A 23,524-nucleotide genomic window follows, 5' to 3' on the forward strand; every position below is an offset into this window, starting at 1 on the left:
AAATGTTTGCTAGAATCGTGTTTTTTGGGCCAGAGTTTGTTGGACATTCACTTCTGTGCGTGGATTATACTAGGTTTTTTTGGTGGTATGGACTCATCACAGCGACCTCAATAAAATACGGGAGAGACATTACCTATTCGTAAATCTGTAGTCGGAGTACTATGGTCCGACAACCAATAGGATGGCATTCCCGCTTATTTACTTCCAAATCCCCAAAGAGATTTGAACTTCTGACTTAATATTTAAAACATTAGCGCGTTACCGACTTATGAACAAACACTAAGGGCATGTTTGGTTCGCCGGATTAGATCAGATAAGGATTAGGTATTCCGTACGGAATAGATAATCCGGCGTTTGGTTCGCTGGATTCCGGAATAAAAATTCCGACCGGACTTGTATATGCGGATTAGGTCAGGATTAGCTAAGCCCCCCAGTATAGTCCGGATTAGCTGAGCCGGGTGCGGATTAGGACGCAAAAAGACCAAAATACCCTCGCCTTCGTCAAGTAATTACAACGTATGCCATCCTATAAAATACCTTGCTTCCCCGACATTTCCTTTCAGTCGGAAATTAGAAACCCTAGCAGAGCTAAACTCGTCCATTTCGCATCCCCTCCGACGCGATTTGGGCTTCGATTCGGCCGTCTGGTAGAGGATATTCGAGGAAGGGTTGATCTCCGCCGCTCCATTGCCGGTCGGAAAGTGGAAGGAGAAGCGGAAACTAGGCGGACGTCCCTGCTCAGGTAAGTCTGCTTCGTTTCGCTCTGACCGAAAGGATTCTTCGATTTTTGCTAGCCCAATACAGCTGCTTGTTCATGAAGTCGCGCAATCAATTTTTGATTTGATATACTGGTGCCTTCCCTATTGTCTGGGAAGGATTGTATCAAGGATGAGTCGGTCTCATTGAAGGTTCTCGTTCTCATAACGTCTGTATAATTCGAGTTTGTGCTCAGGTTGGTTGCTTTCTTGCTTTCCTGGATGACTCATGAGCATAATGTCAGTACATAATTGGGCTCTCAAATGCTGTAGATATGTTTCTACATCCCCATTTGGAGAAGAATGGTGAAGATTCCCAAGCAAGTAGAAGGATTTGTGCTCAGGTTGGTTGCTTTCTTGGTACTTCGAATCAATGCCTGCGTGTTGCTTCAACTATTCATCACGAGATATATCTTGATTAATAAATACTGTCATCTTGATCTGGATTTCAGTTTTTTGCGTTTGTGGGTTTTGACTGTTTTGCTAGAATATTTAAGATTTTTGTTGTCTTCTGATTTTTTTTTGTTTGGGATTATTATCTTTTGATATGTATTTCACTGTTTGAGATTTCTGAGGTTTATTACACACATATGTACATATTTATATTTATATATGTTCCTTCTGCACATTGTTCCCCTTTGTTGTTCAAAATGAATGGTTTCGTCTTTATAATTTTCTTTGTAGAATATAGTAGGACAGGTTGTCCAATTCGAAAGAAGTATAAAAGGCAAAATCTGGGCAATTGATTTAGATATATATGTTGTGTTTGTGGACATATATGCATATAGACGTATATAGGGATAGTGGACTGTGGAGGCTAGCTGGTGTTTCTGCCATTAACAGACCAAAGGAGGAGGGCGGTTGAAGCTAATGAGCAAGACCTGCATTAAAAATGACAGTAAACGGCAAAAAGAAGAGTTTTTCTGATGTAGATGTTTTCCGTCCTTTTCAAATGGATTGTCTTTTGCAATTAATATGCTGCAGTTTTGAACAAATTCATTTGCCTCATCCCTATTCATGCTTATGAGGATATCTCAGTTGAGAAGATATATATCTTGAAACTTCTGAGAAGAAACATCTCTGCATCATCAGCATGATTTTGTAATTCCCCTTTGTTGTTCAAAGGTCTTATACGTTGAATTAATTGAATTCAACTTTTCTTGTTCTATCTCAGGGTCGTTGAAGCCATTTGTTTGATCGGTTTCTTATTTTATATGAGTTAGACGGAGAGGTGAAACGTGCATTGTAAATTAGATTTCCATTGATTGCAAAAACAGAATCTTGCATTTGATGGCAATTCTATATATTTGTGTATGTGTGTCTGGACAGTTTGCTGGATCCATCTGCCTATCTGGTTTTTTTTTTTTTTGTGAATAATGGACCCATCAGACCGACCCGGACTCTATAGCTATGCACAAACTTTGAAAGAATGGACTTGTTACTGTCATCCTCACTGACATCAAACTTCCGTTTGTTTTGAATACAGAACGTGAAAATTGTATTTGACGCAGCCATTAAGGTGGTACTGCAGCCCCCTAAGCAGAGGAAGAGAAAGAAGAGAAAATCCCACGGCGGCTGCTCCAAACTATGATTCATGAAGAGAAGATGAAGAAGAAAAGCCATTCGGAATGTTGGGCAGTTCAGGGATGAGGTTCTGTTAGGTACTTACAGAAGAAGCACCAGAGGGCTTTGCTTTGGTTAGTTTATCGATTTGACTGAGAGGAGCAGGTCGAAGGTTAACAGTTTCTAGAAGGGGGCTTTATATTATTGTTGGGCTTATGTTGTGATATGCATAATATTGTAGATGGGACGACGATGTGATACAAAATGCAGTTACGATTTCATTCTCCTCCTTTCCTTTCCCTTCTCTTCCTCGCATTTTTTTTCCTTTTAATGAATTGTATCCAAACGAGTAATGAATGCAAAATCGGTTTTCAATTCCGTTGCCTATTCTAGCATGTGGAGATGGACCAGAACTATGAAGTGACCCTTCCCCTTGATTGGATTCTTAATTTTTCAGAAAAATTAATTATCCAGAATAATTAGAATTTCATTAGGCTAAACAAAGAAGTCTTTCATTTGTTTTTTTTTTTTTTTTTTAAAGTAATAACGTAATCCATTTGGTGTGTTATCTATTTTTTAAAATTATAAAAATAGATAATTATGCTTATTACATTATTAAAATAATTAATTTTATTAATAAACACAATTTTTAGTAATTTAATTAAATTTTTTAATTTTTAGAATTACCTTTCTTTATATTTTTTAAAATTTTTATTTTTTTATTAATTATAAAAATTGTCATTAAAGTTATCTATTTATCTTATAAAATCCATTATATTTATATGAAGGGTATTTTTGTCTTTTATCATATTCCTGTTCTTTCTATTCCTTATTCAACCCAACCAAACATCAGAATTATAATTCTATTCCCTGTCCATTCCCTCTAACCAAACACAAAAATTTCATCAGAATTTTCATTCTATTCCTTGTCTATTCTAATCCCAGTCTATTCTATTCCATGTCTATTCTAATCCTTCGAACCAAACGTGCCCTAATGTGTTTGACTCATGGACTGGACCTAATAAGATTGGGCTTGATTGCTAAATGGGCTATTATAGCCCAAAGGAATCGATTTTGGAAGTATTATTATTAAGGTTACAGCGGTGCGACCTCTTCCACGCTGGTAACCCACGTGTTGTTTCTATAACTCGAAATTCCTAAATTCGAATTCTCTCCTGGCCTAAGAAAGTTGGCCCAATATGGAGGACCGCCTGTTATTGTCCTCGAAGTGGCTTCAACAAGACCCAATTGGTCGACGACAGCCGGTCCAATGTCAGAGAGTGTCACCTCGGCACTGACGAGTCAGTGATCTCACACGTGCGAACTGCCCGTACCTGAATCCGAGAGCCGATTCCTCCGTCCTCGCAAGAGGGTTAAAGCACCCCTGTACTCTTGGAGCGCACAGAGCCAAGAGATCACGGCCGTGCGCTAGAAACATGATTGATGGCTTTGATTGATTGATTTGATCTCACCCCACTAACCCAAATTTCAAAACAACCAGACAACTAAGCGATCGGTGAGGTCATCGCATGGGATCCAAACAGGATTGGGTCCCACTACTTTTATTAATATATTTCTTTTATTTTTAAAATTTCAATTAGTTGACCACAGTCCAGTTTTCAGCGATGTTCTTTTCCTGACGGCCACGGCCACCTTTTGACACGTTTCACTATGCTGATTTGTTAATTAATTTTGAGTTTTGTAATTTTCTGCGGGATGCTGTACAGAATACACTGCACTGCACCCTGGCTTACTCACTCTTGAAGAAAGTGACGTCGTTTTGTCAGTGAATCTGTCATCTCTTTCTTCAGTGTATCTCAGTCAAGTGCTTGAAGGCCCTTAGTGTTTCAGAATATCACGAAATTACCATCGACCACTCGAGGTAGAAGTAGAGGACGAGGATTTAAGTCGGGTAGAAGAAGTTTGTGACGTCGTTTGAGTTGAGACTAGCAACTGTAACCGCACCCTAAATAATTATGATCTGAATAATGAAAGTTACGATGGCTTCATAGTAGTAAACAATTATGATTTGATCTTAAATAATTCACGAAGTTGCCATCGACCACTCGAGGTAAAAGTAGAGGATGAGGATTTAAGAGGGGTAGAAGAAGCTTTCGATGTCGTTCGAGTCGAAACTAGCAACCACAACCTTACCCCAAGACAAGTTCGTCAATACGATAGCTTCATAATAGCAAACGGTTATGACATGATTTTAAATAATTTCATGCGATAAATGGGTAATAAATCGCGGGCATGTAATATCTATCATCTTATGCGAAAGAAGACTTGTGATGATTAGTTTAAATTCCAAATATCTATAATCAGAAATGTTAATGAAACTTATTTACTGTCAAAATATCTATTAATTCTTACGGAAATATTTATATTTAATAGCACTGGCTGACTTGAAATAAGTGAATATTTCTACATTTGATATGAGCAAGAAGTTTCCGCTCTTCATATGTCTTTACCAAACAGGGGGTTGGCTAAGTCAATCGAGTTAATGCTAATCCATTAAAGAGTTAATCATCATTTTCATAAAAAAAAAATGGTGCATTACAGTAACGCGCGTTTTCGCTTGATAATCAATAGATTTCAAATTCGATACCCGTTGTGAAACCACTACATGTATTTCTTTATTAATCATTTAAAATTTTATTTTATTTTATTAGACATTAACCTCTCTTGTAGTCAAGAAATTATTATTTATATCAGATAATACATTTGTATGTATAGTATATATATAAAGGGGAGGACTTTTTCTATAAATTGATCTTAGTTTATCCAGTCAGTCGTTCACTTATATAAGCAAGAAGTGAATATTTCTACATTTGATATTAGCAAGAACTTTCCGCTCTTCATATGTCTTTACCAAACAAGGGTTTGGCTAAGTCAATCGAGTTAATGCTAATCCATTAAAGAGTTAATCATCATTTTCATAAAATATGATATAGTAAAGTGATGTGCGCCTTCGTCCGATAATTAATAAGTTTTAAGTTCGATAACAATGGGACTACTACATGTACCTCTTTATTAGTCATTTAAAATTTTTATTTTATTAAGCCTTGACCTCTATTGTAATCGCGAAATTATTATTTATGTTAGATTTTATATTTGTATGAATAGTATATATATAAAAGACATGACTTTTTCTATAAATTGATCTTAGTTTATCCAGTCAGTCATTCACTTATATCAGATGAAGTCGAGAATCTTTTGCCCCAATAACGCTACAAGTCAATGCAGGTGAAGACCGATTGTCCACTTGCAAGCTTTTAGGTGTAAAAGTGGTACTCCTCTGCATAATGCAATTCAATTTATTAAAGTGGCATACAATGCCTGCAACTATATATAAATATATATATATATATATATATATATATTTCTCTATATAATTTCTACATTTTATGATCTACTTTTGACCAATTATATCACCTCACTCAGTTATATCTTATTTCCCTAATTAACCTTTTATTTCTTCTTCTTCTACCATTTTTGTTTATTGGCTGTACCTCATCAAGCAATTTAATGGCCGCTTACATGATAGCTATGTTCTTGTTTTCTGCTTTGTTTTCTTGCATGAAAATTTTTGACTGAAAATGATACATGAGTATTAGCTAATTCTGGGAGAAGTGGTGTGGCGAGTTCGACATTAACCTTTCTTGGAATCATATTCAAATCATTTACAGTCCGTTTAGTTTTATGGTCGGTTTTTAAAATTTTAACTCTAACTTTAACTCTACTCACTACACAACAAAAGTCAACAACACAATTTTTTTTCCTTTTCTTTAATTTTTTTAATCATTCAATTCAATTTTTAATACTAAATTCTCTCAACTATTCATTACTTTTTTACACTTTTTCTCATAATTCAACAATACAATCATTATAACCCAATTAAAATCAAAACTCAACTCTATTTAACTCTAAAACCAAACACATCATTAGCTACGTATTGCTCCTTGTATTAAATTAACAAGGAAAATGAAATACATCCACAAACCACCTGATCTTCTTATGCTTGGTTGTGGTGTCGGGTCAATTATTGTTTGTTTTCGGGGATCGCATATAAGTTGAGAATATCTGTTTTCTGTTATCAATGAGAAGAGAAAAGAGCTGACTTTTTGGTCCGTTGATCATTTGCCATCTGTTAGGTTTTGTTCTTATGCGAATTTTGCATGAATTTCAAACTTTAAAGTACAGTTCCCCCCATTTTAAAAAACCTTGAAGGATAGTGAACTTTTTTAAATAGAAATTATCAAAAGTAATTATATTTGTTAAAAGTATTCACGTTTTTTTCTTTTGGCTGGAAAAGGCACATTCACATTTGTACATACATATATGTAAACTGAATATAACACATATATTTCATCAGAAAAGAAGTATATATATATTATATAAATACGTGAGTGTGTGTGTGTGTATATAACAAGGAATCCTCTGGTATGCATGCTCCTACGGTCCTACCTAACGAGTAAAAATACACGATTATAATATTATATGCCTTGATAGCGATTAGTTTAAGATAATGATTGGTCGGAGGAACAAGGAATTCTCTATGGTCAGGGTCTCCAATGTTAGCGACACATAATTGTCGTGCCTCATCGGATTAACTAATTGCAAGTTTCTTTCTATAATTGCATTTCAAAGTGAGAGAGATCATGTAATCATGCATCTAGAAGACACGAAATTAATTAAACTAAATTTCGGAGTGATAATTACTTGGTCAAGGTGATCGAGAGGGAAAGGTCTAAAGATGTTAATATAATATTTTTACTTTATTACTGGTCGTAGGGTTATGATTCTGATTGGTATATGATGTAGTTTACCCTAGCGTGTGATTGAAGTAAAAAGATGATGTAATGTAGTGGCGCATGTACTCGCCTGGTAATTAAGAGATTATGGGTTCGATATTTAGAAGATTACCCGTGCCCATTTATTATTATTAGGATTTCTATTTCATTGTATTAGCCTCACGGGTCTCCATTGTAACCGAAAAAAAATGTTATTGAGGCTTGGTTTGGGAGTGTTGTTGTTAATGGAGAAGTACTGAAATAAAATTGCTGAAAAATAAGTGTTGGTTTCAGAATAAATTAAAGTATTTGGAAGAAACTAATTTAAAACTATTGAAAGTAAGAAAAAATTATTATTAATATTTGAAATTGAATTAAGCAAAAGGAGATTTGAAAAGCATCTACTGACTTGCTTGAGAAAATCATGTTTGCAATCGTAATTTTTATCCAACCCCGTGATTTTAAAAACTCCCCGTAAACACTAAATCTGCTTAAAATTATAAGGAAAAGTGATTAAGAAACCTCTCACGGCACTCCCAAATAAACTCTTAACCTTTGATTTAGGAAGATGGCCAGAAGGTTCTTATGTATAGCTTATGTATATTTTTTGGACAGATTTTCTACATGCTTATCAAAGCCATATCATTTTGGTTAGAATTTCCCGAAAACTAAAATATAATTAAATGTAAGCTTAAATTTCAATCCCTTCGAAGGGGCTGCAGTTGGTAATTTGTTTCTAGATTCGCTCCTAACTATACTTTTGAAGCTGTCAACTTCGGTCGATAAGTCGCTGCTTCTTATCCATTGTGGACAGTACATACCCTCTCGGGATTTTTTTTGGTGAATTGGGGGGCCGAGGCCAATTTGCCTCTCCCTGGAGCTTGAGAGGCTTGCTCTTTGCACCTCGGAGATACGCTATGGTTGCAAAACCCCAAAAGAGTGTATCTCGTAAAAGGTAGACTAGGGATTGATTATTATAATTAAGAAGCTTAATCGATCACGAGTCGAACCTGTGCACCAATATGCAAAAATTTCTTTATCGTGCGCAGAAAGATACAATTGTTCGGATGGGCAGCGGGAGCTTTGTCCATTCAAATGCATTGGACATGGCTGTGTATTAAAGTTCTCTTTTTTAAAATTAAATCCAGAGAAGCTATGGGCAAAACAATGGAAAAGTATAAAACAGCATATAATATATACATCAACGCCGTTGGTTCTTTTTCCTTTGACGACTTGGAAACGTTCACCCTTCTCGTAGAATTTTCTTGGGAAATTAAGGATTAATCGAGAAGGGTTTGAACTTGAATTGCCAGCGGAAGGATTTTACTCGTAGTCATGTACATGGAGTTCGAAATCCTTAAAGGGGCAAGCCGACATCCGAACGGAAATGGACATAAATATGCATGAACTGTTCAATAAGTTGAGGGAATTTTGTGTTTCTTTTGAAAAATGAGATATAAATGAAGTTTTTAAATTGAGAAAATCATGTGATCCCATTAAAAAGAATTAGATAGAAAATAAGAAAACTAGTTTGAGTAATTTTGAAAGAACAGAGGTCAACATATACAGATATCTTGCATGAATTGGTGGAAGAAGGTGAGACGACAGCTAATCAACAAGCCAAGATTGTCAACAACATTTATTAAATGGATGAATTAAATTGATAAAACTTGGACTTGACACGAATTTTGGTTAATTAGTTTGTCTCATAAAATGTTTCTTTTTCCCCCTCCAAATTTTCAGCTTTTGGACCACACAATTATGATCGATCGACTTTAATATATATAAGACTATCTCTCTCTCTCTATCCATCCAACCGGCACAGGAACATGCAGATTATGATCTCTACCATGGCAGATAGAGAAGATGAGCTATATTTTATAACACAACATGGGGACCAAGGCAGTGCCCTAGTAGTACTAGGCGTGCCGTGTTGAAAAAAAAAATCTCGCAAAAAATCAATCTCATGGGGTGTGTGTGTGTGTGTGTGTAGGTATGAGGCAGCAGATGATATATAAAAGCAAATATATATCGCGGCATTAAGAACTCGATATTCAGATCGGTCTAAGTTTCCATGTTCATCAATTGACGAGTTTTAGTCCGATGTTCCGGAAAGCAAGATATAGAGAAAACCATGCATGTGGAAAATGAAGAAAACCCCAGAAACAAAGATAAAAAAGCTTTGATTAATATATGTACACGCAGGCATATATGATGGAGCCTGGCCCGTTTGTTTTGTTGCTAATTTGTCTTTAATTAAATGGAGTTTGTAATTATACGAGAGAGAGAGAGAGAGAGAGAGAGAGAGAGTTGTCTCCCTCTGACTTCTGCTGTCCTCTCCATATTATATATATTTATATATGTATATATATATGAGGTATAGCTGATAGCTTGTTTCCACAAATTGGAAAGCAAAGTCATCATCATCTTCCTCCCTTCCCTTTGTTCAACACTCGACTGGAAGGGAAACACACTCAGAGAGACAGAGAGAGATGGGAAGAGCACCGTGCTGTGACAAGGCAAATGTAAAGAAAGGGCCGTGGTCTCCCGAAGAAGACGCGAAGCTCAAGGATTACATCGAGAAACATGGGACCGGGGGCAACTGGATCGCTCTCCCTCAGAAAGCCGGTACTCGATCGATCCACCACTCGTTAATTAGCCGTTCAAGCTTCGGTTTATACAATTAAAGACGGCGACTATGATGATGAATATTTTCATAATATAACGCATGCGTGTGCGCGTGTGCATAATTCCAGTGCCATTTAATCTTATGATGATACATATATGATCCGGGTTTGTTCTCTTGTGAAGGTCTAAAGAGATGTGGGAAGAGCTGCCGGTTAAGATGGCTCAACTATCTCAGGCCGAACATTAAACATGGCGAATTCTCCGATGTCGAAGACCGTATCATCTGCACTCTTTTTGCTAATATCGGGAGCAGGTACATACACGCATACTTACATGGATAATGGTCATCGTGATAATCAATCAAAAAAGGCGTGGGAAAAAGTCAAAAATCATGGCTTTCAATGAATTATTAAGCGAACTGCTTTTATCTAGGTTCTTTGTGTTCTAACCTTTTTGTCGCCACTGCTTTGCCTTTTGATGGATACTGTATGCATGTACATATCCAATTATATGGACATCAATTGGTCATGATAATCAACAAAACAGAAGGAAAGCCATTGTATCTATCCACTCGTACTGTTCTCAAGAGTCACGGAATTAATGTCCTGTTTGTTGCAGGTGGTCCATAATAGCCGCCCAGCTGCCCGGGCGGACGGACAATGATATCAAGAACTACTGGAACACGAAGCTGAAGAAGAAGCTCATGGGCAATTTCTACATCAACCCGCCAGGTCATAGTAACCTTTCTTGTGGAATGCCGTTGGCACCCGAACAACGACAACACTTCATCGATCCCTTCTCTCCAACGATCCCAACACTGTCAGTCCCTAGCTCTTCCACTTCCGACTTCTACGAACTCAGTCCATTCAATTCCTCGTCATCCTCATCAGCAGCAACAAACCTTCAGTCCCGAGAGACCCTTGTGGGCCCCATCAATATGTACGGTCACGAAGCTGCTAGCTGCAGCTCCTCCGATGGAAGCTCCGTCGACAAAGATAATCATCATCCTCGGTTCGATCATCACCAGCAGGTGCCCAACAATAATCTGCAGGGCTTCTCACCGTCTCACTATGGGAATGAGATCTTGGGGCCAGGCGATCAAGACATGATTAACTACGGCAGCAACAGTGCCCCGTTAGATTACTATGGCTCCATCGAGGAGATCAAGCAGCTTATAAGCAACACTTCTTCTAGCCTCACCACCGCTACTACTAACCATAATAATAATGACTGTAATTACAGCGGCTTCTTGTTCGATGTCGAGAACCGGAGCAGTAGTCCCGAAAGCGTAGCGGCCAATGTACCTACTAGAGCAGACGAAGGAGTCTTGTACTACTACTGATTATTAATTAATTAAGTGATGGTGACTTCTGGTGAAAGATCAAAAGAGATTTGAAAATCAACGTATTGGAGTTAGAATATGTCAGAGATTTGGACTCCGTCTGTGCGTTCAGAAGGACAATATGGTAAAAATCGGGGTATTACTATTACTATTACTTTTTTCTCTCTGCAATAGGAAAAATGTCATGGAAATCAGAGAACATTCGATTAAAATAATGTAGTTGAGCTTGTGACTCAAGCATGCGTCCACTGTCCTCTATACATTCATGTTCATTTTTAGTGGGTAAAAAAAATAAAAATAATTTATTGTTGATAAAAATAATTCATGTATCTTATGACATAAAATAATTCATGTATCTCGTTGATAAAATATTGTTGTTAATATTTTTTATGTATCTTGTGGCATAATTTTACGTGGTACCACCATTGCATACAAGATCTTCTTCGTACAAACATATATAGTTTTTTTTTTAAAACATTTTATCATGCCCCTTGATGTTAATCCACAACCACAGCATTTATCTGATCAATTAACAAAATTAATGTGTTGTTTGATCTACAAATTAAAAGCAACTATTGGACTGCAATGGGGCAGGCATATTCTGCCTCTCGATTTAGGCCTACTTGATTAAACTATATCTGATCTATTCACCCCAATTATTTGTTTACACGTCCTTTCTTAATTATCAACACTGTCGGCCCACTTAGCTCGATCCAAATGCCAAGCCATAGTTTATACTTTAAAAATTAGACGGTGTATTGTTTGAAAAATCTCTTGTGAGCTTGCATTTCAATCTCCAATTAGTTCTCTCATTTGACGTCACCCATTGCAAGGAGACATTAAAACAAAACAAAATCTTCCATAAAAGCAAAATATTGATAAAAAAAAATTGATGGGTAAAATATTTATAAAATTACACATATGATATGCATGCAATAACCTCATGACACATGTGACTAGGGTTTTTCCAGCAATTGAAAGTTAATCACTTTTCCTCTCTCTCTCTCTCTCTCTCTATATATATATATATGTATATATATACTTACCCATATAGATATGTGTGTATGTCTTGACTTGTGGGCAGCGCAAGGCATTGATTAGAAATATAATATAAATTAAGCAAATCCAACTTTTTGAAAGAAAGATTCAATCGGGGAAGAAAATTTGAATAAACCAATTTTATGAGATTTTAGTGGATGAGATAAAGATAATGATACCCAGAGAAGAGATCGGTCGGAACAATCATTGATCTATGCTTATTGCTTCTTGTTCCTGCTGACACTGACAATAATACATGACACCAATAAAATCTCAGAAATGTGCGATTCTCAGATCAGTGCAATTAATTTATATAGGCCAATAATTGCGAATTCGAAGTACTTTGAACAGCGCATTCGTGTTCGAAGGGGCAATAATAATCGATCAGATCTCTATAAAATTTAAAGAAAAGAAAGACTTAAGTCATACATATGTAGATACTTTTTTCAAGGATTGGAAAATGGAGACAGGAAAACGTTGAAAACCCGATGATGATGGTGCATTGACCCCTTCACCGGTTTGTTTGATTCTTCTTTATTGATTGATTAAATTAAAGAGGTTTTATCTGGTGAGAGCAGATTATCAATCTATATATACATATATACGTGTATGTATATATGTGAAATAAATGTGGAAGAACTGAAGCTTTTTCTCGGAATGTCTTTTCAAGTGCAGTATAATGATAAAGGTCAAAAGTTAGGATACCTACTGATTCCATAAACGTTAAACAACTTTCTTTAGGAAAATGGCTGAAATATTAGGTGTGTTTTTATTGTGGATTCTGTGGTTGAGGGCTAGTTTTAGTTAGGAGTTAGGACTAGAGATTAAAATTCACATTATTCGCAAGCAACATCAACAATGAAGGCGGATATATTTTATGCGATAATAATATGATTAGCTCAGTGGTTTAAAATTTATTTGATTTATCAAATTTATGTGTCCTTGTCTTTTTGTTTTCAGCTTGTTTGGAGCCATGTTTTCCGTGAACCGGCCCTGAAATGAGCAAATCGTGTAACAGGTGGTTTTGTGAGAACCACAACCGGCCAGCCTTGATTTTTACGCATTTTACTTGGTTAAGATAAAATCGGTCATTAGGATCACGTTTCTCAGAAGCCGCACATGGTTCGTATTGATTTTACATCCTAATAGAAAGCAGCATGATTCAGAGGTTTCACATGTTGGATATCCGAGCTGAAGAGACTTGGAAATACTTGATACACTGTATGATGCTCATCATCAACGGAGATACAGGTGCTATGGACATTGTCTGGAAGAGACATGCAATATCGAGATGAATGACTGGAACACACGCATCTACAACAGTAATCTATAACTAATGCTTAGAATTACTCGGGATAAAATCCAACATAACTAAAATGTAAGCAGCTGAAAGGCAAAACTTCAATCAGCACAGATTAGAGCAGGTAAAACTTGGGGATCACATTGACATAAGTTTCGGGCCATTATCGGGCATGCCCATTCCAGCAGCCAAGTCCGCATCGAGTTGTGTGTGCGGGGCAGGGCCCATCATTTGCTTTGCACTGAAAAGTCGAGCAAACAATGAGAATAAATGAGAACATAATAACTTTTGGTTCTATAGTCATGATAGTTGTGCTCGGAAGTTATATACCACGAGGAATGCAGATAATTAAACAGATTTCTCACAACAAATAGTAAGCCAACAAGTCGAATCAATTTTGTAAACAAACACAAAAAAGGAGAATGCACACATCAATAAAGCAGCGCAAACTGGAGTGAGATAAAAGAAAAGAAACCTAATTAACACCAGACTCAGCAGGTTTAATTTGTACTACACAACTGTAACTTCCACAAACAAAAGCCTCTGTCTGGGAACTACAGCAACTGTGAATGTCCACCGGCTTTGCATGTTCTATGCCTAATCAGAAGCACAAAGCTTCTAATTCAATTGGATAACAAATATCCAAAATGAATGACTGATCGTCTGATCTCTCGAGCATTTTGTAATACAAAATAACGAGTTGTTAAATGGACCACAGAAAGAAATAACTGGCATGAGGCAAAAAAACCAACCAAGCAGTGTGAGTGACAAACAGCCTTCAGTAACTAATCTCATACATATAGCATAACAAGCACACACTCAAACAGCAGATAAGAGGAGAATGCACACATCAACAAAGCAGTGAAAAATGGAGCAAGATAAAAGAAACCTAATTAACGATGGACTCAGCAGTCAGCAGGTCGCGTAATTTGTAAAACACAACTAAAACTTCCATGAACCAAAGCCTTTCTCGGGATTATGATCTGTCCGGAACTACAGCAACTGTGAATGTCCACCAACTTTGCATGTTCTATGCTTAATCAGAAGCACAAAGCTTCTATACCAGTTGTGATAACAAACACACAGCATGAATGAGAATGACCGATTTACTGATCTCTCAAGCATTTTGTAATACAAAATAACGAGTGGTTAAATGGACCACAGCAAGAAATAACCGGCATGAGGCAAAAAAACCAACCAAGCAGTGTGAGTAACAAACAGCCTTCAGTAACTAATCCCATACATATAGCATAACAAGCACACACTCAAACAGCAGATACTTGTGGAGTAGCTGACTCTAATATCCTCCTAACCCAAACTGGCATACACAAGATTGTGCTAAAAAACAATAGGCTGATAAGTTGTCAAAACTTCAGGAGTAAAACAGAGTTCTCTTACCGTTTCCTGTGGCGCTTCGTCTTGAAATGCTCATCCCGAACGGTGACATTTGCAAAATATCGACTGAAAAGAAGCAAAAAAGTTAGCGTCTTTTTCAGCCTTAAAAACTGAAAGAAGGTTTGGAGAAACATTAACTGCTTCAGCTCAACTCAGGATTGAAAGCAAAATTAAGCAAATACCAAAACTCTATCAAGTTATTGGTTAAGCCCAGAGGAACAATTCCCAACCACAGTTTCCCTCACCGCTAACTTGTCAAGCTCAATACCCCACAGCTACTCACCTTAAGCTTACACATGCAAGTCATTGATAAAAACTAAGAATTCCCCAAAAAAAAATTTCTTTAAGAAAAACTATAACACAGAGGCAGTCTCTTACTCGCAGTGTAAGCAATAGTATTGGCCCATCCCTGGGAGGTCCTCATCAACAGGAAGAGGCTGCCGCAGATCCTCCGGCTTGTTCAGCTCCTCATAAACCGCATCGTCGCGTGATCAAAGTTCCCAGTCAAAGATTAACAATTTCCTCAGCCACTCAAACCCCAGAAGCGAAAGCTAACCGAGAACAGGATCAAATTCGAGCCAAACATACTCAATTAAGCAAAAAATAAGAAAAGGATATCTTTTTTGAGGAACTTGGAGAGGCGGGCTGTTTTGTGAGAGAGCCTTCTCTTCTTCACCTTCCTATGGGGGCACTTACCGCCCATCCTGCTGAATCCTCGCTGACGGAGAGGCTGCCGCAAGCTAATTTAGGGCTCACTGACACAGCTGAAAACCCTAGGAACCGGAAAGAGGAAGAAGGAGACGGGCTCTGGAGCTTTGTAACGCGGGAAGAAGGTGGGAAACGGCGCCGTATCGAAGCAGTCGGTTGTGCTGCTCGTGGTGGGCTGAAGAATGGGCCTAAGCATAGCTAAAATGTGTTGGCCCAGTTGATCTATGGGCTTTAATGCCCAAAACCTCAATAAAGTTTTCAAGGAATGGGCTAAAACCCAATTGATGGCCCATAATGCCAGTGGCCAGCACTTCGGTGGGGTGTTCGTTGAGGGAAAAGGCATCGGAATTGGAACTCATCTAGTATGTTCACTTGCTCATGCATCGGCAGTTCTTCTTCGATCATCTGATTTTCTTTGCAGTGAATCCCACTTTTCAATTTATCGAACCAAGTGCTTCGAGTCCTTCATTTAGCTCGATACATCAGCCAAAGTGCAATGCGTCTATCCTACTCCTAAACTTGGGTATTATAGATTACTTAAATCTTGCTTGTTGCACAATCATGCATTCCAATTGAGTTGCATCAATCTTCTTTCCTTGAAATATTCTTCGATTCCGTTCCAACCAAACATGATAAATAAAGCCTGTCCAGCATTGTCTGAAATCTAAGCTCCAACTCTTTCTCAATAAGAATATAAAGAGTAGAAAGAATGTTTATCTAAGCTCCAACTTTTCTCGATAAGTAAGATTATACACATCTCGATTTATAATGCCCAATTACAATTACATTGTGGAAATCAATGACAAAAGATAAGGATTAGGGAACCACATAATAGAAAGAAACCACAAGAAAGGTATATATGGTCAAATGGGACACTCAGCTGTGTGAGATCCGTGGATGATAATAAACTCAAGAATCTGGTCCGCCTTTAGTCGTAGTTGCGCAGTTGGTGCATCGAATGGACCATGGGGTTCGCAGCAGGGCCACTTCAGGTGCAAGGTGTATACCCGGAAGAACCAAATGCCTTTGAGATAGTCAAGTGAACCTGTAAAATGGCGAGCTCTAACACGATCCAGTGCATCTACCTGTCAATTCGGGCCTTGCGCGCACTGCACGTGACGGACTTCTAATACTTCCCATTAGCACATGTAAATAGCAATATTAATGCTGCAACATGCTAAATGCTAATGCATGAAGATACTCGATAAGCTACCAAGATGATAAGGAAGGACATTAGCAGTGGAAGAAATGTCACGAGAACGTGGCAGCCACAAGAACATGGACAGGGATGAATTGAATTAGGGGGCGTAAAGGGTGCTTGCTCCCCTTAGACTCAAGAAAAATTATAAAACTTATATGGTATATTTTGTTGAGTTTTTAGTTTTTTCCCATGAAATTATTGTAAATTGAATATTGTGTTTACCTTCTATTGATTTTGGGCCCTCCCGGGACTAAATTTCTTGATCCACCCCTGACATGGACAATATTAGAATTGAGAGAACATAAGAAAATGTTCTTTGAAGTGCGCAATCATTTAGTAATAATAAGAGGAAAAAGAAAAAAAAAAAGAATCAAATTATAAGTATCCACAGGATGGGCTATAGAATTTGATATAGCTATGCAAATACCAGTAAGAAGCGATCGCCATGTGCTCACTCACAGCCACAAAACCTACGCAGGGTTCAGATGAGTTTTCAAATGTTCATTTTCTGAGAGCTAATCACATCCTTAAGAATCAGGGGACTAGTTAGCCACCCGGTGAACTCTCTTCAAAGGGTTAACGCCAAATAATTCGTATCGATCCAAGAAGCAATATAAATAGCCATCCACTATAATAAATGATAGATGCCAACCGATAATTCATCATCGATCAATTAGAGAGACACGAATAAAATTCCATGCGCTTTTTTTTTTTCCAGTGAGGAAGAGGGAAAGAAAAGGAAAGAACGAAAGGAAAATTGCAGGGTTATGTAGGATTTCACACGAGCAAGTATTACTCAATAAATATGTACTCCGAGGACCGATACCTAATCAAACAGATGTGACTAGTTTCTGATATTATGGAGTGAAGGATGGTTAGATGGCTACGTAGTGCAGGAGAGATGGCGCCAATTGCGATCAAAACGAATTCTAACTGGTGTTCGCTTAAGTCGGTCTCGGAAAACTATCTATAAATGTAGCAGCCTGAGACAATGAGAAAACACGTTGATGCAAGTAACGTGTTTGTTACGTATCTGATGAGTATACATGGGCGGATCACGAAACAAAACAGCAACAACTATAATAAATTTGCGAAACCTGTTCATGACTCGCCTCGACAAAAAGAACATATATCAAGAGATTATGCGTGTGCACGGCCGCCGGACTGTCTCTGGAGGTTCATCTTCATCACACGTACATATAGCAATAGTAACGAGAGCAAAGACGGCACTCGTCTGCAGTTGGACCCGCACCATCACCTATCTCACTCGACCGACCTCCGCCGCTGATCATGATCTATCAGCGGCTCCAGGAACCGATAACGACCATGAGAACGAGAGTGCAGGTGCAAATGCAGATAAATGACAACGTCTTCTGCTGCCGATCACGCGACGACGGCGACAACAAACGATGTCCCCGAAGCCAAAAGAAGAACAAAAAATGTGCTTCTCCGAGAGCTAGTGCAATAGCCCAGTCAGTGGGTTTCGACTAAAGAGAGAGCTGGCTAAGGTTAGTTCTTATCTGTCCGTCTTTCAAGGGATTTTATATTTTGATTCCCACTCGAAGTCCAAATCAAAGACGAGACCGGTTCCACGTGATGAAATGGACTAGGGCACGTGAGACGCAATGTCCTCGACCAATCCAGGGGGGACACGTAGGCATTGTCCACCACCGCCCCTCGTGCCCCAGATGTACTTCGAGTTCAGAATGAGTGATCGTAGTACTTACCCCACACCCCCAGTCACACCGCGGCCTTGCCTGCCGTCCATTGATCTGATCTCTCCGTAAGATCTTTCGTTAGATGGGCGCACCGCATTATTATCAATCAATTATCGACAAAAATATCCACTAATACCTGGCACATAGAGATACAAGGACCAGCTGGATCGCGGAGGTGACCATGTTTCGATTCCTGTGGGATCATCGCAAACCTAACGTATAAGCCGAGGCAAAACAAAATACCCGAGCTCGACCCCTCCTATATCTACAAGGGCCGAGAAGATCGAGGAAATGATTGACATGATCCGAAATTACATGACTCGACCAACCAAGTCCTTTCCTATTCCTGCCTGACCAATTTCCTAATACTTTACACCGAAAATGTACAAAAAACGAATCTGAGAAGGTTCTCCTACACACTACAGCTTCAGGGTATAGGAACCCGAGCATGTCGCATCAGTGCTCATGCTTGACTCGTGCCTTGAGAATTCCGGGGACGGGAGGAGGAGAGGTGGGAGGCCGTGAGGGAGCAGCTGCGGATGCTATAGGATGAGGAACATGTTGCGGCTGATAAACTACGTCAGGGATGCTTGGGTCGACGCCTCTGTCTTCAGGAAATCTTTGTGGGGGCTCATCGCTCTGTGGTCTTCCACACAGTTGCATTGCCTTGAGAACGTAATTGTCATCATGAAGCTCAAACGGAGTGCTAAAGACCGAAACAATAAAATAAAAAAGAAACACCGTGTCAGATCACTTCAAAATCATTTCAGACGTCCTCGACTGAACATATCAGCAAGAACCACTGGGTTGAGCAATGGAAATAAATGTGGTCAGACCGATGCCCTTACCTGCTGAAATCGAAATGCACAAGCTGCATGTCTTCCGATATTTCAACCTCAACTGTTGCATGGGGCCTCGTCTGTATAGAGGACAGAGGGCGTATTAGAGCACAGAATAATAATGTGAATGTCCTTAATGAAATGGGATAACATAGTTATTAATACGGCCTCCTACCTATTTTCTATGGGATTGGAACTTTAACACACTATGCATGGCAAGAAAGTTCTTGGTACCTAACGGATGTAATAAGACTCCCAAAATCTTTTTCGTTTTAGAAACAGTCGTAGCAGATAAGGAAATCTTGAGCACAGATCAATCACGCCTCTAACAGCAGATACTGTTGGAGCATTTCTCTTCATCATTATCACGGTCCTACAGCTAATGCTCAAAATTTTCTGAAGCAAAGCCAGAGGCAAACAAAAGATTCTAGACAGGCAAACATGGAAAATATAAATGCTCTGCATAACTAAGGATGACAAAAGTTCTAATATTCAGTTATTCAAGAGTGGAGTTTCGATAATGAATAGCATATTCACCTGAACCAAAATGAATGGTAAAGCAATGCCCCCACTTGGAGCATTTTCACCCGAATATAATTGCTCATTTCTTTGTATCAGGTTCTGCAGACCTATGAACTTGATGAAGGAGATACAAGAGTACGTCAGGAGATTGTAGTCGACAAGTGTAATTCAGTTGAAGGAACTCAAGGGCAAATATGCAGGAAATTATCCGATGGGCAACCGTGATCTTACTTGTTCCTCTAGTTCCTGCAAATATGCTGCTTTCTTTTCAATGCTGTTTCGTATGCGATGACGATCTCTCTGCAGAAGGGAAATGACAAACTTCACATTAGCTTACAGGTTCGAAAATTACTAACCATGAAGAATTAATTTACAGAGAGCTCTTGCAAGAGACCAAGGTTGAACCTTCAATTCTTCAATATCATTCTGGCTAGTACGAGGTAGTCCTTTCCATTGAATCTCTTTCTTGTCTTTTGATATAATGTCCATAGCCATGAGAACATTCAGGGCATCATATACCCTTCTTCTTATGTTCTTCTCATCATATTGTTGCTGTCAGAATACCACGGTCAAACAGTTGAGTCAGCTTCTTAATTTTAAGTCAGAGATGTACTTTTCACCAGACATTTTCATAAAATTTTTAAATCGAACCTGATCGGGGGTTGTCAAGCTATTGCAAGGATCAGCAAATTCCGCAACAAGCTCATCAGCAACCTGACAAGTATCTTTAGTAATCAGATTCAGGCCTATTATCTTCAACTTTAAAGAAGAAAAAGAAGAATGAAAGACGTTCAAAGAATAAATATCACTCTAGGGATGAAAGAAGCCAATGCTATAAACAGATAGAAGACTTGCCAAACAAAGAAATCTGAAGGAGGACCTTTCATGTAACCAGTCCTAAGCAGCTATAGTCTGCATAACTTACGAAGAAAGTTCAAGGTGAACCGAAACAGAAAGAACTAAGGCCAGCTTGTAATCTAAAATTGACATAATTAGCTCCACCAGCAAAGAAATGCATTTCACTCCATCAGTTGGTTATAATCATGCCTCAAGCCTTTCTAAATGAAAAGTAACCAATTATTTTTTCTTCTATCTCTAAACTAAATTGCAAAGTTGTAATAGCTTAGAGAATTGGGACGTTGTCGCATACAATCTAATTCAAGCAGGAAATAGACATTACATTGCCACGACTCGGGGTAGGATATCATCTTCCCCATAACAAGAGTAACACAGGAGCAGAAGAAAGGAGGGGGAACTAATAACTCTCACTGTGCACCATGGATTTTTGGAAGTCTAAGTCTCAAACAGATAATATTTAGCAACTTTTACATGTTGAAATTAAAAGCTATGGCAAGAGGACATATGAAGTAAAAGTAATGTAGAATCTCCAGACCTCATTATAAGTAGTTCTTCCCTTGCTTTCCACTTTCTCGCAAACTGAAACCAACAAAGTATAAATGATCAACAAGAAAGCCATCACAAGTAACAAACTTCAGAAAATTCAAGAGAGTAAAGTGAGGGAAAAGAGCAGCAGGAGAGGAAATTCGGACAGAATTATAATACCTCGCATGCTAAACTGGCGGAGCCCTCTACCACTCTTGTCCGCACCTGCTGCTGCCCTTTGGCCTCTCTTTTTCTTCTTGCTACTACACATGAACGATCGTCAGTAAGCATACAACTAGTTCATCATAAGAACAGTCAGTAGAAGGTCCTTAGGACAAACTACACCCTGGATTGTGAACCTCTAGATAAACTCTGTCACCCAGTAGGCCCAACTACCCGAGCAAAATGACAGCTTTGTTAAAGGTTTTTTCACTGAAGCAGTTATTGCAAGCTCATGGAGCAAAATTCAGGGAAAACGAATCAACCTCAACACATTCCATTCTAACAAATTGCCGCCATTGCATTAACCACAACACAAAACCTCTTCGCCACCACAGTTCACTGACATCGTAAGGGCCAAAGAGGGAGGAAAGAAAGAGGAAAACTCACTCAGCAGCTCCTTGGGAACCAGAGTCATCGCCTTGAGTGTCGAGGTGGTTGATGCGTAGGAAGGTGCTGTCACTGGCCGGAGTAGCCGCCATCGTCGGCTCGCTCCTGCTGGAAGGCGACCCTGCGCTGCCGCTCGTGGACACCGACTGCCCTGACACCGTGGTTCCCCACGACCTCGTAGCACCTCCGCCCCTCGATGCCGTTGCCGACGCCGATGCCATCACGGCAACAACAGCAGGGGTTTTGTCCCCGTCCTCCTGCTGGCTGCTCATCGCCACCGTCCTACAGCTGGGGGGAAATCGCAGCTGCCGGAGAGGATCGAATTGAGAATGAATGCTATCAGCAGCAACAACAAGTCTTAGGTTTCTCGAGATTGTTGGGGATTTCGTTGCCGTCCCGCTCGAATGTTTCTTCTTGTGTGTACGTTTCGTTTTGTCGCGGGAGAGTGAGAGAGAGAGAGAGAGAGAGAGAGAGGGAGTTGACCTGAGAGGAGGGATCACCACCAAGTCTCAGGCGCATGGAACGGAATCCGACGGATTCCGTTTTTGTTCCGTTAACCGGCGGGAGAAGCGGAGTGGCGGGAGTTCCTATTGGGCCGGACTCGGCCCAATTTATGAGCCCATAGATCCTATACACGGGCCTTGTTAAAGTTTAATTTGGGCTCGTCCAACACGCGCCGCCGAGAAGAAGCACGCGCCACCGGCTGGGATGTGGGAACAATAGAGCAGCCCCTCTCTTTAGCTTCTGAAAATACGACACTTGTCTCACTGCATGCAGGAACAGGATTGCTGCTGCGCACCTCAATAGCCCTCGCGGTTGGTCGACTGTACCAGATTCAGCTCGAGGTGGAAGATGCGATGGCGAGGAGTTGCTCAACCTCCGGCGCATCGGCCCTGCGTTCGTCAGTGTAAGTTTGTTTTCTGCTTTTGTGGAGTAATGGATGAAGTAATTTGCATTAGTCTCCGACTTGGTTTCCATTGCCATTCCGGTTTGCTGAGCTTTGCTTATGAGCCTATACTATGATGTTCAATGAACGGGAGAACGAATCTCTCCGTGGGAAGAATGAAAAGAAGTCCTGGGTTACCCTTCTTAACTATGTCCTGGTGATGAAGGGGTAGTTTTCCTTTCTGGGGTATTTTCCATTTGAGGAGAGGAATATTCAGAAAAGAATGCGTCTAAATATTCGACCTACTCTTCCATTAGGATGTCCTGATCGGATAGGAGTGCGACCGACTGCTTTAATTATCTATCATCAGGTCAAATTTCATACTGTTAATATTACAACATGAATTTTCTTTTCCCCCGGTATGTTGATATCAATGGTGTGTTATTTCCAAATGTGGCGTTCTATATGTTTGTCTTAAATTCACTATGGATATGGTATGTCACTTTTCTTAGTAGGAGCTAATAGATTTCAGCTGACAAAGCTTCGTCGAAGTTTTGGTAATGTTAAACGAAGGTGAATGCGGGGACTATCTTGTTATGATCAAAATTGTTCTTCCTCTCCTCTGATGATAAAGAGTCTCTTTTTCCAGCCCCTTTATCTCGTTACTCTGTATGATATTGGCATATTGCTAGCATTAAATGCGATTGAGCTGTGAAAGTCAGTCACATATCAGAAAGATGTTATGAATCTCATGAGAGTTCCCAGCATTGCAAAAAATACTCATGCTAACCTCTTTTTTTTTTTTTTTTTTTTGTAAACAGATCTCCCAAATCAAATACTGCTT

The 23,524-nt window shown here is 39.2% G+C and overlaps 3 protein-coding genes and 1 long non-coding RNA gene across 5 annotated transcripts; 2 read left to right on the top strand and 2 right to left on the bottom strand.

Moving 5' to 3' along the window:
• The first annotated feature begins 544 nt into the window (after positions 1–544).
• Positions 545–2,693, top strand: LOC116206726. Its single transcript, XR_004156780.1, has 3 exons — positions 545–742; positions 1,029–1,099; positions 2,242–2,693. It is a non-coding gene; the product is annotated as an uncharacterized LOC116206726 (long non-coding RNA).
• A 6,723-nt stretch (positions 2,694–9,416) lies between these two features.
• Positions 9,417–11,318, top strand: LOC116206792 (transcription factor RAX2-like). The gene is made up of 3 exons (XM_031539597.1): positions 9,417–9,739; positions 9,923–10,052; positions 10,358–11,318. The coding sequence occupies exons 1-3, from the start codon at positions 9,604–9,606 to the stop codon at positions 11,079–11,081; spliced, it is 990 nt and encodes a 329-aa protein (XP_031395457.1). The 5' UTR covers positions 9,417–9,603; the 3' UTR covers positions 11,082–11,318.
• Positions 11,319–13,311: 1,993 nt separating this feature from the next.
• Positions 13,312–15,623, bottom strand: LOC116206977 (zinc finger protein 593). Its single transcript, XM_031539823.1, has 4 exons — positions 15,433–15,623; positions 15,193–15,301; positions 14,818–14,880; positions 13,312–13,660 (listed from the first exon to the last, which is right to left on the bottom strand). Exons 1-4 carry the CDS (start codon positions 15,515–15,517, stop codon positions 13,558–13,560), a joined length of 360 nt encoding a protein of 119 aa, XP_031395683.1. The 5' UTR covers positions 15,518–15,623; the 3' UTR covers positions 13,312–13,557.
• Positions 15,624–18,585: 2,962 nt separating this feature from the next.
• Positions 18,586–22,688, bottom strand: LOC116206976 (transcription factor-like protein DPB). 2 transcript variants are annotated; one of them, XM_031539822.1, is made up of 9 exons: positions 21,795–22,688; positions 21,366–21,445; positions 21,196–21,239; positions 20,454–20,516; positions 20,208–20,354; positions 20,034–20,102; positions 19,818–19,916; positions 19,290–19,360; positions 18,586–19,147 (listed from the first exon to the last, which is right to left on the bottom strand). In XM_031539822.1, the coding sequence occupies exons 1-9, from the start codon at positions 22,064–22,066 to the stop codon at positions 18,898–18,900; spliced, it is 1,095 nt and encodes a 364-aa protein (XP_031395682.1). In that variant the 5' UTR covers positions 22,067–22,688; the 3' UTR covers positions 18,586–18,897. The 2 variants fall into 2 exon arrangements, with proteins under 2 accessions (XP_031395682.1, XP_031395681.1); XM_031539821.1 differs by having other exon boundaries at positions 21,366–21,448; positions 21,795–22,684.
• Positions 22,689–23,524: the final 836 nt, after the last annotated feature.

Source organism: Punica granatum, chromosome 5 (genome assembly GCF_007655135.1).
Source record: "Punica granatum isolate Tunisia-2019 chromosome 5, ASM765513v2, whole genome shotgun sequence".
NCBI classification, from domain to species: Eukaryota; Viridiplantae; Streptophyta; class Magnoliopsida; order Myrtales; family Lythraceae; genus Punica; species Punica granatum.